Below are 18,441 nucleotides of genomic sequence, written 5' to 3' on the forward strand. Positions count from 1 at the left end.
TACACGACATCATCAGTCTCACATCTTCACCGTCAGGGTTGGCAGATTTGTTGAGAAAACTGGGAATTCTTAAAGGGAGGAATCAGTTAAAAAAGTGTTTTTCCCCCCACATTAAAAAATAGGAAACACTATTACAATGGAGAGCTAGGTCTCTGTATGATTACACAATGGTTTAAAATTGGAATAATTAAATGATTTAACTTAACTGGGATTGACATTATCATTCTGGTAATCCTTGCGGTTGGTTTGATAATTCTTGGCTTACCTCTAAACAAGTTGGTTGATATGAGTGCCAAGATACAGGCCATAGAAAAACTTATTAGAACAGATCACAGAGATATTCAAACCCAGACAGAGGAATTTAAAGGAGAACCAATTTTAGTGTAGCATTATAAGGTCAGAGAGGAACAGCAAAAGGTTTTCAAACAACCAACCTTAACATATTCAGTAAATTTACAGGAATTGCCAAATGATAAAGGCTCTGTAAGAGCTAATTGGACTCCTGTGGAATGTTAGATTTAAGAAGATTCAGGAAAGTGATAGTCTCATATGGCATGCATTCACCATTTGTGGCAACTTGCAACAGAATTATCCCTAAAGATTGGAGAGACTTGGTTAAAGCTGTTTTAGAGCCTGATCCTCAATTTCAGTGGAGTGCCTGGTTCCAAGGAAAGGCTAAGACAACTGAAAAATAGAGAAGAGCTGGAGGTATGGAAATCTCCCAAAATCAACTTCTTAGAGAAGGAGATTGTGCTACTATAGAAAGCTAATATCTCTCTATGTGATGATCACGCCCTGGCTTTATGCCACGAAGCAGCACAGGGCCAGAAAGAAACCTTCACTGATTGTGGCAAACAAGTTCACTTTAAAAGGGACTATAAACAGGGCGATCCTGGAAACAATGCTTTTACATAAGCATAATTCACGCAGAACGATCCTCCCTTCTGGATTATACAGAAGGTGTGGCAAAGAAAGGCATAGGACTGATGAATGAAGATCAATAAGGGACATTCAAGGTAACCTTTGCAGTCGGGAAACTCCTTAGGGGCCTTAGAGAGGTCCCTATGCCTAATTTGGTTCAGTCATTTACTGTCACCATGGAAACTCCTTCCCAGAGCAATGAAAGAACTTAATGCCCAGTGTACGAAAACATACTGCTCCGGATGATAAAACAGCTATAGAAAAAAGAACAAAAAATTCAGGAGAAACCATAAATCAAAATTGATAAAAATTAGACTAGGAACTTCCCAAAGTTAGGGTTGGGGAAGGGTTTTTGTCTTTTCAGGAAAATAAAAAGAAACACTTGGAGGAGTTTGAGATCTTTAAACAAATAAACAAGCATCGAAAGAAGGGAGAACTACCCAGAAAAATTGACCAAGAAAAGAAATAATGGACTGAATGCCAACTCTGAAGTCTCCAAAAAGAAGATGGAACACAACAATGACAATTCTACCAGGACTATGACAACACCACTAAGCTGAAAAACACCACTAAAGATTGGCTTTGGATGACAAACTGCTCACAACTATTTCGAAGTGGTTAGCTGAGATGATCCAGCCTCACAGACGACTCCATCTAGGACTTGAGACAAGACTGCACTTTCCCTTTTTGCAGAGACTGGACAACAAATGATACAGCTATCTCTCAGGACTTGATAATTAACCCAAATTTTTCTTCTCAGGATCCCCTAAAGATACCATTGCCCAAGTAAATTTAAGAATACGATGCCCACATCCCCAAGAGGTGGGGTGGGTAGTTTTTGGTCATTCAAAAGGCTATGGATATTTGTCATTGTTTAGGGGGATTGGTTACAAGTTGTTATTGGTAATGGTTAGGAAAAAAACTAAACAAAGGAAATTAGATTCAGGATTCTTGTTTTGAAAAGAAAAAAGGGGGATACAAATATAATAGGATGAAAAGGTAGAATATTGAATCTACTATAAAACAACTACTAGTTTTTAATATTTTACATTGGGTTGGCCTTTCGTATATTATATTCAAATTTTGTACATTGACACAAATTTGATATTAATTTTGTCAAAATATACTGTACTCACATTCTCATTCTCTCTCTCTCTCTCTCTCTCTCTCTCTCTCTCTCTCTCTCTCAATCTGGTTTTTCAAGACAGGGTTTCTCTGTGGCTTTGTCGGCTGTCCTGGAACTCTCTCTGTAGACCAGGCTGGCCTTGAACTCACAGAGATCCAACTGCCTCTGCCTCCTGAGTGCTGGGATTAAAGGCATGCACTAACCAACATACATTTCTAATCTTGTTCAAGGTATTGTACCTATACAGCTCATTTATCAATGTAATACAAATTTCTAGTCCTTGAAAGTTATTATTATCAACTGTTTAGGATAATAAGGAAATGCAGGTTGGTAATTAGTCACCTATTACAATAGAACTTGTAGTCACATTAGGAATGTTTCCAAGGTCAAACATATTTTAGAAAGACAGGTTGTCTTCAAACACTTCAGAGATCTACAGAATATGGCATTTAAGATGTTTTAATAACACAGGCTCACAGAGGGGAAAAGTGTGTCCCACAGAGACACAAACTCAGCCTGAGAACTGCACTGGACTTAAAACACTAAGTCTCCAGCTTCAAGGTCAGGCTCCTTGGGTGGCAGAAGGGTAATAAATGTCATCTCACGAATAAGTTGCAAACCCCAACAGACCTCAGAGGCAAATTAACTCAAGACAGAAGTCCTCAGTAAAAGCAAAGCTTCTTCTCAGTCAAATGCTTACACAGCTGCCATTGTGTGAGTCACTTTCAAACTGGAGTTCTAAGTAAAGCCAGAGCCCCACAAAGACAGAGCCAGAACCAGCAGGATCCATTTGCTGTGTGACCTTAAAGCAGTCACTTGACACCATGAGGCTAGCTTCCCATCTGGGACAGCGCCCATCCAGCAGTATCTTATCTCTGCAGTGGCCATGAAGATGGAAATAAGATTGGTGATAAGGACAGAGGGTAGACTGGGGTTCTTGGAAATAGCAGGGACTGGGGATCTGACTGACATTTGGGTGACAAGAGACAGCTTCATACAGCTGCTCAGGATAAGACCTTTCAGCCACTCAGCGATCTCTTGCTCATGCACGACCTCTCTCCCTGCAGTGTCTCAGGCTAGCAAAGCTCATTCCTCCAGACCCTCCTCACTCCAAATACATAGTATATTGTAAAGGGGCCAAATGACATTGGAGGTCTCTGTCATTTTCCTCTTATAGATCCCTTGTAATGAGAAAATGCAATTTTGAGCAAGATGTCTTCTCATCAAGAAGACTCAAAGAACCTTGATGGTACAAAGGGAATGCCTGTAACAGCTCAGAGGGAAGAGACTTCTGCTTGAGAACTGTCCTTGTCTCTCTTCAAGTGTTGCTTCAAGGCAAGCCCGAGCGATGCCTTTGCCTCAAGTACTGTGCGCTCACTGCCAAAGCTGTGAGATTATCAGGAGATGGGGGGAGTCCCTCGACCTTGCAGACACTGAAACAGGGGCAGCCTCCGGCGTCCCTCATGCAGTCAAATGCCTTTTCCATCCCAGTGGTCACTCCTTGCCTGCTAGGGACACTCAGAAGTCCCGGTGCTGGCCTGGGCTGAGGAGAGTGCACGGTACCTGCAGTGGTGGGCTCGGTCGGGCTTGATGCTGCAGCACTTGGGGCACTTGTACACCACCTGCCCAGGCTTCAGCTGGAGGCTCTCGATGAACTCTTTAGTGGCATTTCCTTTGGGCACTGCCCCCTAAGAGAAGAGGGAAGGCATCAGGGTCAGCTGTCACTGTGCAGTGGAGGCAAACACATCAAAGTCCACATGCATGGCCTCTGCGTGCCAAATCACCTCAACACAAAGAATTTCCCCAAGGAACTGCTACTAGGCCACACTGACCCCATGATTAAGCTTACTTTCATTTGCCAACACTGTGTTTGCTGATGTATTCTTCCCTCCTGGGAATATCACAGTAGTCGTCTGGCTCTCTGACTATTCTGGTTTCTGGGAAGAGCACTGCCTTTGGGAGAGTCTTCCCATGCCAAAACCCGCTGCTTGACATTCCCTGGGCTCTGTTTTGCTTTATCTCTTTTTTACCTGTGTGATGATTCTGAAGGATGGCCATTCTGTATTCAGTAACAGGAGCCATGGCCTGTGATGTGAATACACAAGGTAATACACAAGTACTTGGAATGTTGGGTTCTAGAGCACCCATCTGGACAGAAGGACACACAGAATATCAACTTGAACAGGATCTCAACAGTCAATATCACCAAGTACCTACGTAGAGCTAAGCCCTGGGCTCACCGCTCATCACTATGGACTCAGTCTCCAGGACTCACATTGTTTTCCTCCCATGGGCCCCATTCCTGCTCACCTCTCTGACAGGTGCAGGGGTTTGTGTGCTGTAGAAGTTACCGTGTTAAGGGATCAGAGGAAGCCAGGTAGTGGTGGTACACACTTTAATCCCAGCACTTGGGAGGCAGAGGCAGGTGGATCTTAGAGTTCAAGGCCATCCTGGTCTACAGAATGAGTTCCCAGACAGCTAGGACTACTCAGAGAAACCCTGTCTTGAAAAACCGAAGGAAGGGAGGGAGGGAGGGAGGGAGAGGCAGAGACAGAGACAGAGACGGAGAGAGGGAGACAGAGGAAGCAGCAGCCAATAACTAATGACCACAGCACAGAGGCTTTAAGACAATAATGTCTACAGGCCACTAGAAATGGGAGGGCACACACACTCCAGATAGAGACATGGGAAAAGGGGAACTGCAGAGCCCACGCCTGGCCACAGGCTGGGAGGGGTTTCTTTCTAGGTGGCCCAGAGCCATCAGTGTACACCAGCAGAAGCTTAGGCCCCTGTGCTCAGTGAGCCAGATAAGAAAATGGACGGACAGAGTGACTATTGATGGTTCACTAAGGACACAGCAGGAGTTTAAGGGAACCTCAGATACCAGTCATGACAAAGCATCTAGAATAGAACTAGCTTCAGCTGTGGCTGGGGTGATGACAGGAGGAGGAGAGGGAAATGCTACCAAGGGATGAACTTTCAGCTGCTAGTAAACTTGTAAGCCATGAGGAGAGTGCCAGAGAGGCATGGTGGAAAGGAGCTGACCAGGACAGCCAGTGTCAGCCATGTCTCAGGCACCCATAGAACACCCAGGAAAAAGTGTCCAAGCAGGATGGCTGGGAACACAGGTCAAGCAGAAAAGAGCAGTCAGTGGCACAGCACAGGAGCACTGACTGGGCCTGCTTTAAGTCTAAGCTCCACACTTGACAGTGGTGTGGCAACAACCAGTGCCCTTACAGTGTCTTTGCTTTCTAATAGTGAGCCAAGACCCAGTTATCCAATGCCTGGAACGATGGTGAGGGCTACACACACAGCAAGTGTATGGGAGGCACTCGGACGTAGCTGAACAGCCGTGAAGCTCTGTCATATGCCCAGACTCTAAGCAGTTCTGCTGTGCAAAGATAGCAAGGAGCAAAGCCTGGACACCTATGCTGCACAACAGCTCCAATAAGGACCAGAGAGTGTGTGGAGGAGGGGCTTCACACAGAGCACCTCTCCCCCTCCCCCTAAAGCTGGCCAAACTTCATCAGGTCAGTGAGGCAGAAGGGACAAGAACTGATTATCAAGGTCTAGCCTATGAATTTTAGGAAGGGGATAACCAGTTAAGAAATACCAAGACGCATGCAAGTTGTAGTTTGCTTTTGGCAAGAAGATATTTCACAGGAAACAGACTCCAGCTAACGTGACTGTAGACACTGACTAAGCAATAGTTCTTTCTACACTGCAAACAGAAGCTATGATGGGGGCTGTAGGATACACAGACACAGATGCAGGCTGGGGAAGTACTTAGTGAAGGCACCAGCCCCACAATTCGCTGTAACCCTTAGAGGCCATTCAGGGCTGCCAGAGGAAGCCCCTTTGTAAGGGTAACGGGAGTCTCGTGTAATATGCCTATTATTGTTTATTAGTCAGCTGACAATTACAGCCTTCCTGAAAGTGTGCCTCTCTGGAGTACCTCCAATTACAAAACCCTCCCAGAAGTCTTGTTCCCTTCAGGGCAAGACTCCACTTGCCCAGCCACCTGAGCCAGTCCCAGCAAAGAACCAGCTGCTGGCCTCATTTTATAGAAGTGAGTGGAGCAGAGTCAGACAATGCCTAAGACAATGTGGTTAAGGGGCAGCAGACTTAGGATCCAGGTCCATGCAACAGTCAAGACACAAACATATTTATCAGGTAGTTCTACTAAAAGACTTTTCTTTATTGCTTTGATACTATCTATCACACTCTACTGCCAATGACTGTATTAACAATACATGAATATGAAGAGTAAAACAAGACAATAATGCTTCCTTCAATGTTTAGAATAGGGCACACAAAAGAAAAACAGTGGAGATAAGAAACTCCTAACAAGAGATTGAATTTGAAGGAGGAGAAACAGCAGCAGCAATAGCAGCACAGGTGGATGGATCTTTATGAGTTCAAAGCCAGCCTGGTCTAAATAGTGAGTTACAGGTCTGCCAGGGCTACACAGTGAGACCCTATTGCACAAAAAGAAAAAAAAGAAAGAAATGGGGCTGGAAAAATGGCACAGTGGTTAAGAATATTTGCTGCTTTTGCAGAGGACCTGAGTTCAACACCATACCAGGTGGCTCACACGACCTATTAACTCTAGTTCCAGGGGGAATCCAACACCTCTAACCTCCACAGGCACTGGCACAAATATGTACATGCCCACTTAGACATACATACACACAACTGAAAATAATAAATACATCTGAAAAGAAAGAATATGTATCATTGATTCTTTGAAGTGGTGTCAAGGACTTGGCATTGCAGCAAGAATGAGAGGTACTGTTGTTAACATATGCACACTGTTGGTCTGGGCAGAGATGCCTCTCTCACAGCCACCACCCAAGGAAAGGGTTGTTACGATATACGAAGATTGGAGGTAGGTGACCCACAAGCAGTAAGTATCCCTTTCCCCTCTCTGGAGCAAAGAGGGCTTTCTTCTTGTTTTGTAGGTTGTTCAGAGGCAGGTGTGAACAGCTCCTTGACACAAAGAGGATGTCAAACCTCACACCCACCTTGGATGATCCCACCCAAGGAACACACCAGGAAAACATCTCCACAAAGGAATGCCAGGTAAATTAAACCAAGCCGTGGATGACTTGGACAGTGGAGACTACAGTGGTCTGATACAGTCACAGAGGTTGGTTTATAGCAGTGTTCACAAGGTGGGTCTTGAAGGTGGACACCGGCAGGCAGACAGATTAATTTTCTTCCTTAGTAGTGTGGTCAAATTGAGCAGATTATATTATACCTTTCCTCAGTTCTCCGATTTCAAATAATTTATGGGGTTAGTAAATGATTAGGCCCTCTTGAGTGGTGGTGGCATACGCCTTTAATCCCAGCTCTTGGGAGGCAGAGGCACGAAGATCAGCTAGGGCTGTTACACAGAAAAACCCTGTTTCAGAGGGGAAAAAAAATTAGGCCCATGGAAAGGAGAGTGAACCAACCAAAAAGAGAAATGAACCAACCACAAGGAGTCATGCAATTGTAGCAACTTTGCAATGTGTGGCTTTGAACTTCCTGGCAGCAGGGACTGTGCCTCGGTTTTCAGTGTCTTCTGAGAAAGACACTGTCCCAGAATGCAGAACCAGAATGTATCTGGAGCTGGAAACAAGTGGTGGAGAAATCAAGGTGGTGGGGAGGTAGGAAGGACTCCAAGATAGGAGGAGTTCCCAAGTCAAGGCTGTCTTCAAAAGTGCCTCCTCTATAAATCATAGGCATAAAGGCAACTTCTTCACGTAACTTGCTTGTGCTCCAGGGCCTGCTTGGGCCCAATCACATATGTACCACTTCCACTTGATAATGGATTGCTGCTTGCAGTCCTACTTTATGACCTGGTGGGTCAGAGAATACCCAGCTCATGTCAGGCAGCTCAGGTTGCATGATAACCTGGTAGCCCCTTGACTTAGTCAGTGTTTCTATTGCTGTGAAGAGACACCATGACCACAGCAACTCTTATAAGGGAAAACATTTAATTAGAGTGGCTCCCTCACAGTTCAGAGGTTCAGTCCATTATCTTCATGGTGGGACATCATGACGTGCAGGCAGATGTGGTGCTGGAGAAGTAGCCGAGAGTCTACATCTTGCAGGCAACAGGAAGTGGTCTTAGACACTGGGAGGTATCTTGAGCATATATGAAACTTCAAAGCCCGCTTCCACTGTGACACACTTCCTCCAACAAGGTCATACAGACCCACCCCAACAAAGCCACATCTTCTAATAGTGCCACTCCCTTTTGGGGCTATTTTCTTTCAAATTACCACACCCACAGTCAAACATTCAGTTTCCACTAAGGCCCAATAACAGGCCAAGAGCTGTCTCTCAAAGGGAGAATAGTTGTCTACAGATGATGGTAGAGCCTCGCTCCAAAATACCAAATGTGCCAAAACAAAACAAAAAACATTGCTATCTGCCACCAATACTTCAATTACCATAGAGTCTGCTGGGTTATACAGCCCAAGAAATAGGGCAGCTTGAGCATACCTTGCACAGTAGCCTGGATCCGTTTAAGAGCTTCCTCCTATTCCAGGCCTCACTCAAAGCTAGCAACTTTCCAAGTCATACCCTAGCAAGGGATGTACTGTCTCCAGAATCAAATAGGCACACTGAACAGTGTACTTCTTCCTTGGTGGTAGGATGGGTCAGGTGCAATAAATTATCCTTCACCCTAGAAGGAATCCACACCACCGGATTCCTAGAAATTTCACTGATGTAGAAGGCCCTTGAATTTTGGTTGGATTTATTTCTTATCCTTTAATGTACATATGTGTTACCAACAAGTCCAAAGTGGTTGCTACCTTCTGCTTACTTGGTTCAATCGGCGTGTCATCAATACTTTGTACCAGTGTGATATTTTGTGGAGAAAAAACCAGATGATCAAGCTTCCTTTGAACTAAGTTATGACCTAGAGATGGAAATAACTTGGTTGAGGTAAAATTGCAAAGGAATACTGCTGGTCTTGCAATGGATAGTCAATTGCTTCTGGTGGTCCTTATAAACAAGTACTGAGAAGAGGGCATTGCTAGATCAAGAGCTGCATATCACACACCAACCAGGAGATGTGTTAATTAGGTCAAGTAAGAACACCACATGTGGTGCAGCAGCTGCAGTCAGAAGCAATACTTGATTAAGTTTGTGACAGTCAGCTGTCATTCTCCATAATCTATCTTCTGCACAGGTCAAACGGAAGAGCAAAGGACAACATGATGGGAACCACCACTCTGTATCTTTCATGTCCTTGAAAGTGGCACTAATTTCTGCAATTCCTTGGTTTGGGTTCACTATTTTCCCCGGTACAGGCAACTCAATGGCTTCCAATTTCCCTTTCCAACCATAACAGCTCTTGCTCCACAGGTTAGAGAACCAATGTGGGAATTCTGCCAACCTCAGTATATCTATCCCAATGATACATCTGGAACTGGGGAAATAACCACAGGATGAGTTCATGAGGAATCGCTCCCGATTTCCAGAACATAGAAAAGTGCTGTGGGTGAGATTGCACAACCTTAGAGCGGGCAAGCACAGTGAGACCGAGCACCAGCATGACCTGTTCTCATCATACTTCCACCCAGAGGCTGAGTGAGGCGTCCATGTGGCTCCTGCTCCAGCTATCCTCCTCCTCTACTGAAAGGCCTATCTCTTCCCCAATTTCACAAGACCAGTGCTCTAACCCCTGAGCTATGGAGCCCTCATCTATCTCCCCCAATTTCAAATGGAACCATTTCTGCTTTTCACACACTTGCGAGTAATTTTTCTCTTCCCCTTGCTTTGTGGACTCAACTACTGCTGTGCCAGTGTCAACAACAAACCACGGAATGATCCAGAAGCCCATCATAACTGCTCTAGTGTTACATCTGGAGTGAAAAGGTCCAATTGGAAGTGTACAGCAACTATCTAATGGGAGACCACGATACCCTTTCTCCTGTCTCCCCTTCTCTACCCCTTTCCACCCCACCCCTCAGTGCTAACCAAAATGACAATAATGAAAATATTATTTATAAAATCAGGGTATAAGCTGTTCTCCAAAATTATGGACATCATCTCCTCTCCATTAGGAAACTCCCCAGAACACACAATGACTCCATGCTACAAACAGACTCCATCTGCTGATTAACAAGGAGCCCCCTAGTTGATCTGTGTTTCACCTGAGACTCCAGGCTGTGTTTCCTAGGAGCTGGGGTGGTACCTTGCAGGCCCCACTTCTACCGCTGCACTTCATTGTTTTATATAAGGGTTCTTATAAGTCATCACGTGATGGGGCTGGTACACAGGACATGCTTTGAAATGTTTGCCTCACTCATGGCAGTTATTAGATAGATTCTTCATTGACATCTATGGGGAGCTACTTGGTGCTCAGGGTGGCTCTGGTCTACCGTGATGATTAATTTTAAGTGCCAAGGTCTAGAATCACCAGGAAGAGTCTCAATTCGGGACTATCTATGTCTGGTTGACCTTTGAACATGTCTGGGGAGTGGAAGATAACTTTGGATTACATGATGTGGGAAGTCCTAGTCCAAAGCAGGCATCATCACTCCCTGAGCTTGGTTCTTGGACTGTGTAAGGGTGGAGAAAGTAAGCTTGGTGCAGCATACATACATTCATTTCCCGCTCTGTGCTTTTGACTGTGGACGGACACTTCAAGAGCCTACTGCTTTGACTTGTCTGATATGATGGGCTGTAACCTGAGCTTTGACTAAAATAAATTCTTCTCCAGGTTGCTTTTGTCACGGCATTTCATCACAGCAACAGGAAAGAAACCTAAAACTGCTACTGAGGATTAGAAGCCACAAGGCAAGGTAAAAACCAGAAAAAAAAAAAAAAAAATTCTGCTGCAGGGCTGCCTGAGGAGGTCCCTGAGAGGCTTCCATGCAGTTAAGGAGGAAAGCATAGGTTTGTGAGGGCAGCCCAAGTGCCAGCAGGAGCTTCCTGGTGACATCCAGCTCCTCAGCCTTCTAAACCATGAGTCTATCTTCCACCAGCTCACATAATGTCTCTGCTTGCACCTAATAGATGGCAATTTTGCCACAGAGAAGCTTTGCTTTGGCCTCCTGAATCTATTCCTTAATAGCCTTTTTCATGCAGCAAGTGACACTAGCACCCACAGTTGTTCCTGCCCAGGCTGAAGGCTTTCTTTGTGATCAATCTCCATTTGTCAGCTTTCCTCAGCCCAGTTGAATTCAAGGGGCCCAGGGCACCAGTACTTTAAAAATCTCTTTAAGAAGTTCTTACTGAGCCAGGCGGTGGTGACGAATGCCTTTAATCCCAGCACCTGGGAGGCAGAGGCAGGCGGATCTATGTGAGTTCGAGACCAGCCTGGTCTACAAGAGCCAGTGCCAGGATAGGCTCCAAAGCTAAACAGAGAAACCCTGTCTCGAAAAGCAAAAAAAAAAAAAAAAAAAAAAAAATAGTTCTTACTGTGGAGTCAGATTTAAGAATGAATCAGTATAATGCGGCATTAACGCAAGGGAGTCCGAGCAAGTTTGACGAACAGATGTTTTAATAGGAGAGGACTCACTCAACGGAGTCAGTCCCCTACAACCAGGCGAACCATGGAACGGAGAGAGCCATCTGGGTAAGACCCTCATATTTAAGGTCTTGCTATGTCACTCTGATCACACACAGGGTGTGGTCTGCGTCACCTGTGCCAGCCCCCAAGAGGGCGTGGCTAACATTTCCCCTACAAATCAGTGGCTTAAATAAGCTTCAAATCCAACAGCTTTTCTGCTTCTACCATGACCCAAGCTGGTCCATGCCCTGCCTAAACCACTGCCAATGTTCTTAGTCTCATTCTTCTGCAACTCCCACCTGAACCTCACTACAAGCACAATGCCGTTATATATCTACCTCAGCAAGGTTCTGAGGACCCTACAAGGTCTCGCATGGCCCTGCCCCTGTGGCCCTTTTCACCCTCCCCTCCGTCCGTTCACCACACTGTAGTCTCATACTCCAAGCTCAGGCCTCTGAACCTCTTTTCTCTTCTGCCTGAATCTGCCTGCAAGTCTTTGCATGCCCTGGTCTGCAGCTTCATGCCATTCAGGTCGGTTCCGATAGCATCACCATGGATAGGCCTTCTTGGATATTCCTGGTCTCATGGGGAGCCCACTACACCCTCCTGTGGCTGTTCTACTGTCCTGGAAATTGGCAATTTCAGCCATCAGGGCATTTACCAGTGGAATGTGATAGAGCTGATAGAGGGCAGGGATTCTGTCTGCCTGGCACCCAGTCAACACAACTGTTCATCCGCCCGTCAGGACACAGCAGGGTCTTGCACATTACTACCACAGCCGTCCTTGTGCAGTGATTTTCCTGTCACTCTTTAGTTAAAATTCTTACAGCCAGACTTAGTGGCGCACACCTTTAATCTCAGCAATTGGGAGGCAGAGGCAGGTGGACCTCTGTGAGCTCAAGACCAACCTGATCTACACATGAGTTCTAAAGCTACATAGTGAGGCCCTGTCTCAAAAGAAAAAATTTGAGGGCGGTTCTAGACTCTTTCCTGACCTATGTTTCTTGTTTCATAACCACATAGACACCAAAGGTAAATCCATATCCCCTTTGGTCTTCCCATTCCAACGAACAAAAGCCCAGAGGAGCCACTGCCTGTCTTTCTGCACAGGGTGCTCCCCCTGCACTCTGCTCTCTGCCTCGCACCACCAACCTCTGACTGACTGGCAGCTTTCCCTGCTTGTCCACAGCAAGCTACACTTCCTCTGCCAGGGTTGTCCTCACCTGTCTTTTCAATAGAGGCATCTTGATGGGAGAGCTGTACTGACCTATGTATGAGCTGAGCGGAAGAATGCAGTTTCCTCCATTGTCTCCAACAGCAAGGGCATCACACAAATTTCTGAATAAACCCTTAGTAGTTTTTTTTTTTTTTTTTTTAAGATAGGTTTTCTCTGTGCAGCTTTGGAGGCTGTCCTGGCATTCTCTCTGGAGACCAGGCTGGCCTCGAACTCACAGAGATCCACCTGCCTCTCCTCCCGAGTGCTGGGATTAAAGGCGTGCGCCACCAACGCCCGACTGTTTTAACTTCTTTATATCCTTGTGTATGAGGCATTTTCAAGAACACAAGCACTTCACCTCCTCATGTAACATCGGCACCAGTCCACAGGCCTTAGGATATGAAGCCTTAGCTGGTTCCATCTGGACTAGCCACACAGATAACTGAGCCAGGAAACTGCCTTTCCTTGTGGGGATTATCAATGCACCTTCAAGAAGGGAACTGGCTCAGCCCTGTGGTCAGCCCTTTGTTTTTCTGGGACTCACTGAAACTGTGTGTGGCCATTAGCAGAACTTTCTCAACTGAATGGCTACCACCCACATACTAGAACAGTTAATCCACAGGAGGGCTTCACCAAGTTAGCCGTATGGTTGTTTCCCATACCACACCGTGAAAAGTCAGGAGGGCTTGATATAGGGCATAGAAGCATTCAGGGGCCTTTGCCTCACTTGACATATTTATCTAAGTCACTAAATGGAACAAGTTTTACCCACAGATACCCAGAAGTGTCTGCTGTAGTGCCAAACAGGCCTGGACAGCTTTTCAGGAAATGAGGAATCTATTTTCCCCCTGACAATAGGTGTCTCATTATGTATTCCTGGCTGGCCTCAAACTCACGACTATCTACCTTCCTCTGCCTCCCTGGGACTCAAGGTATGTGCCACCCTACCCAACCTAGAAAGAGAGGAATCTTGTGCAAGCTAATTGAAGGCTAAATTCATGCAGGTAACATCAAGCCAATCCAACTCAGTCCTCGATTTTTTTTCCGCTTTCCCCTAGAATGTTTTCTGCTCCAACCATCTGGCCCAGTCTCTAAGGCTATCTGACTGCATCCTCCAAACAGAGGCTGGGTCTCCCTAGCTAGACCCTTGACACAGCAGGCTCAACAACTATATACAGCAGCGTGCAGACATGCCATTCAACCCACTCGCCTATGCTTTAATACAGGTATTGCCCCTCTTGCCTGGTCAGAGTCCAAAAATTCTAAAAAGAAAGAGGAAGCTCACTTTTCCACCCAGTCCTGGCTGTCGTTTTTCCACATTCCCAAGATCCGTGGGGAGCATGCAGGTTATGGCCAGACCAGGGCCAGAGGGGTAGACTGTGGGCTGGTCAAAACAAGCGCAGACATACTCACGGGGTCCGTCAGCATGGCCCGGCAGTGTGAGGCCAGCGCCAAGAAGGCCAGAAGGTTGAATACAATCCCATTGATGACGCTGTACACGTAGTCTCTGGACGGGATCAGCATGACAAAGAGGACTACAAACTCCGCATAGAGAACCAGAAACCAGGTGACAATGGCACAGGCGATGCCACAGCCATCACGAATAAACCACATGGTTCCCGCAGGACCAGGGAAGGGAGGTGGTGCGCACTTCTCTGGCTGGAGGTACTCTGGTTTCCGCTCAATGTCTCGGGAGTGTCGAGTGGGGGTAAGCATCATCAGTTATTCTGTCCATACTGGTATCTGAAAGAAAAGGGAGCAGACGCACGGTGTTACCTTAGCAACAAGGAGACTTCACAAGTGAACCACGGTGTGTGTGTGTGTAGATCTTGCACTAACATTGATTGCCTCAGCGCCTTCTTCACTTAAGGGTTGTCCTCCCTGTCCCTGCTCTTGTAAAGCAAGAATACCTTCACTAAACCCTTCATATGGAAGGTGACAATGAAGAGACCTGACAGGGCAATGCCTTGCCCGAGGGCAGCCAGATAAGACAACAACTGGAGGTGGAACCGGTCTAAGTCTCCTTCACTGTAAGGGCACCACTGGGCAAATAGTCCATTAAATTAAATCTGGGACAGCAAATACTAGGGAAAATCTCTTGTAAAACAGAAGAGCAGTGAACTGAAATGGCTTGCTTTTAAGATAAGAGGCTCTGTGTTCCTCTCTCTTTGTGAATGATGGGGCAAAGAGTACAGATGTTGGACAGTGTATTCAAAGGTTCCTATTACAAGACACCTGTGAAGCACTGCCCCTGCCAGTGTTGTTGCTTTCAGAGCTAGAGGGTTTTGGGAGGGGCTTAGGTTGAACATCCTGCATAGCTCACTGGCCATGCACAAGTATTCTCTTGGTAAGGCATTCTTTCCATTGGAAAAGTGATGGGTAAGCAACTTTCTCCCTAAGAGCTAAAACCCTGATGTCTGGAGATGCAATAACTAAGAACTGGGGAACGAAACAGAAAAAAAGTATAAACATAAAGTATAAGCACGAAATGCTATCCGGAAAGCCATTACTCTTATTATTTGGTTTTGTTTTTTGAGATAGGGCTTCTGTATGTAATATCCCTGGCTGTCCTGGAACTTGCTTTGTAAACTAGGTTATTATTGAATTCACAGAGATCCACCTGCCTCTGCTTCCAGAGTGTTGGGATTAAAGGCATGCACCACCATGCCTGGCTATGGCTAAATAATAATAATAATAATAATAATTATTGTTTTTAAAGAGAATTAACTAAGAATGAATGTTGCATGCCTATCTATCCACAGTAGGCTACCTCAGCTGCTAGCTTGTTGCAGCACCAACCAGAATCCTTGGTGAGAAACTGCAATGGCTCAGTGCATTCCCAGTTATAGAAACCATGGAGAGCCACAGGTAGTGAGTCGCTCTACAGTGGCAGAAATAACACTGGCCCTGTGACCTGAAGGTGCTGGGCTTTCAACTGCTCTGTTATCTTATCCTAAACTCTTTCTAATTGTCATTATTTTCCTATCAAGAAGCACATCTGGATGGAACAGAGCATGGCCACAAAAGTCTGGGACAGCTAAGGGTAGTGTGAAATGTTGCTCGGCTCCAAATGTAGTACAAGATTAAAGGCAGATGGGTAGCTAAGTGAGTACCATGTGCCTATCTAGAGGAGCATCAGAGCAACAAATTAGAGTGGCTGTCCCTACAGCAAGAAAACATGTTAGGGAAAAAAGTTGTCACATATACAGAGTAAGTAACTTTCTCAGGCAGAGGACACAATGGCTCTTGGTCATCACCAGGATTTTCTAGCAGAGCAATTTTGTGCTTGCTCTCCAGAGTGTTACAGTTCAGTGCTGCCTCAACAACAAAAAGGCATTAAAAGGTGCAAGCTCACCTTCTGAAGCACTGAACAGACAGTAGGAAACTCAGACCAAGAAAGTCTTGGAACTGACCTGTGCCCAGCCAATTCTAAAACCCTGAGTTCCATTCAGCTACAACCCAAACCCAATAAATAGTTAATATGGCACAAGGAGTCAATTGGCCAATACAAGAGAAGTCCTCTCCAGGGGCAGGCATTCTTCCATTGAGTGGATTTGCATGTTTACCACCTGTGCTCCAGTTGTATTTAAGTTCACTCCTACAGATTGCCTCTGGTGGCTTCTGCATGGTGATGAGAGTTGCCCAGGTTAAGCTGGGGCTGCATGAACATGCAAGACTCAAGTATTTACTCTGAGTCTTTGCAGAAAAGTTGCTGAACCCTAACTGTCAACCACTAAGTAAGAAACAGACCATCATAACTCAGGCTCCTCTGCAATGGAGATGGTCAGTTACAAAACACTCCAACCCCCTGACAGCATATCCTCCTGTCATCTCCATTTGTACTCCAATTATCACAAGGGTTGTAGTTCTCATAAATGGAAGACCACTAAAGATAAACTTCTAGTGACACAGGTAGCTAAGTTCATTCTGCCCTTCAGCAGCTGTTCATTCTCAGTTGCATATGTAACAGTGGTGTCAAGGACACTAAAGGTTTGTACATTGTTTTACTAAGGAATAAGCACTTCTACACAAGCAAAGTTTCCCAGGCAACTGGGATTTCTTTCTTCCCTTTTTTGGGGTGGGGATGGGGTGAGGTGGGGGTTGAGAAAGGGTCTTGCTATGTAGCCTTGGCTAGCCTGAAACTCAAAGATCCGTCTGCTCTGGATAAAAAGCATGTGTCACCATGCCTGGCTAACTGGGACTTCTTTCAAAGCAGAAACACCTGTCAATCACGTGGATGGTCAGATGAAAATCTTAAAACAAAACTTAAGAGAGAAAAGAGAGAGGCGATCCAGTGCACACTAGACGGAAATCCTGCTCCTGCCTCAGCACAATGACCACTCATTTTTCCAGAACGATTTAGTCAGTCCCGATCACCAGCAGCCTGTGTAGGACATGGTGAGTCCAGCACCTCTTTCGCATGGCTCCCTGTCTTCCTCTTCTCTAACTATAACCACTGTCACTTATTGTCTACAGAGTGCTTTCTGGTTACTTCTGCAAGCTGGCAAGGCTAGTGAAGATCTTACTAGAGGTCTCTGTAAAAGAAGGGAGCTCATCTGGGATGTAAGCTCCTTCAGGGACCCCACAGCCCTGCCTCGCACTTGGCACCAAATAGCCCCTCACGCAATACATGTGCTCACTAGTGAACAAAGACCTTTCTAATCCCAGGACCACCTCTAGGATGCCCGACCTGCTTCTTTCCGGGTGAGAAAGTAGACCAAGTAGGAACATGAAGTAGGTGGACGAACACTCAAGGACCCAGAGTGTTCTATCTGGGACCAACCTGGGACTACACAGTGTACAGGAGGAGCTATTTTCTAGCCTTTGCTGGGAACAAGAACCTGCTCCATATGGAAGATCAGGAAAAGGCTCACCTGGCAAAGTCAGAGGCCAGGGTCATGCTATGGGTAGCTTTCCTACATACACCCAAGTTTCATAATATTCCAAGAGCACAAGCAAGATTCCCAAACACCTCCAGAGTCATGGAAGGAGCTATAACAAGGACCCTCCCAGGAACTAGCCAATTGAACTGTGGCAACCCTCCTGCTCAGCCTCAGAGGGACTCAATGTGAAAAGGGTGTATTTGCTCCCTTCAGCTTCCTCCAATAACAAAGGCAGGTAAAGACCTTGTTTCAATTAGCCTTACAGCGCAATAGCAACTCTGACAAGGACCTACCTCCCCTCCCTGTCCTTGTTTCTAAGGAGCTGGGCAAAGCTGGGTGCTTAGGCTAGGGGAGGCCCAGGAGGACCACTCCCAACACCACTTCTTGCAGGTTAACTGTACCTTCAGAGGAACTGTCTCCTCTAGGGTCCCCTCCTAGTCCCTTTATCCTTCTCCTTGTCTGAAGGCTCCTTTCTTCAATTCAACTCAGCATGATCTTGAAGGAGTAGCCACTGTAGGCATCCCCCTGCCAACTCCCCTGGGATGTGAGGGCAGGAATGTGGGTACCGCCCTGCTTGGCTCCCCCTCCCCCACCCGGGAAGACTGAGGCTCATTTATTTTGTTCTGTTGACTTACAAGCCCCATTTTGTTGAGCTCTGCAGCCTGGCTGGTAGTAGGAATGAGATATGTGCTCAAATTCAATGTTTCTGAGTGAAAGAAGATGTCAAACAAGTGATTAACTAATAGCAAACACAACACAGGGCAAGCAGGATCAAAACAGC

The 18,441-nt window shown here is 45.9% G+C and overlaps 1 protein-coding gene across 5 annotated transcripts in view; it reads right to left on the reverse strand.

Annotated features, from left to right (window-relative positions):
- The window catches only part of Zdhhc3 (zinc finger DHHC-type palmitoyltransferase 3), a 46,318-nt gene that overhangs the window by 18,436 nt on the left and 9,441 nt on the right, over nt 1-18,441 (reverse strand). For 2 of the 5 annotated variants that reach the window (XM_027415505.2, XM_027415506.2), the window contains exons 2-3: nt 14,191-14,520; nt 3,611-3,735 (exon numbers count right to left, since the gene is read on the reverse strand). In XM_027415505.2, the coding sequence (XP_027271306.1) occupies nt 3,611-3,735; nt 14,191-14,496 (431 nt within the window). In that variant the 5' untranslated portion in view covers nt 14,497-14,520. Of the gene's footprint in view, nt 1-3,552; nt 3,736-14,062; nt 14,082-14,190; nt 14,521-18,441 lie in introns of those variants that run through there. The other 3 variants (XM_035444085.1, XM_035444087.1, XM_035444086.1) reach the window with 3 other exon arrangements.

Source organism: Cricetulus griseus, chromosome 4 (assembly GCF_003668045.3).
Source record: "Cricetulus griseus strain 17A/GY chromosome 4, alternate assembly CriGri-PICRH-1.0, whole genome shotgun sequence".
NCBI classification, from domain to species: domain Eukaryota; kingdom Metazoa; phylum Chordata; class Mammalia; order Rodentia; family Cricetidae; genus Cricetulus; species Cricetulus griseus.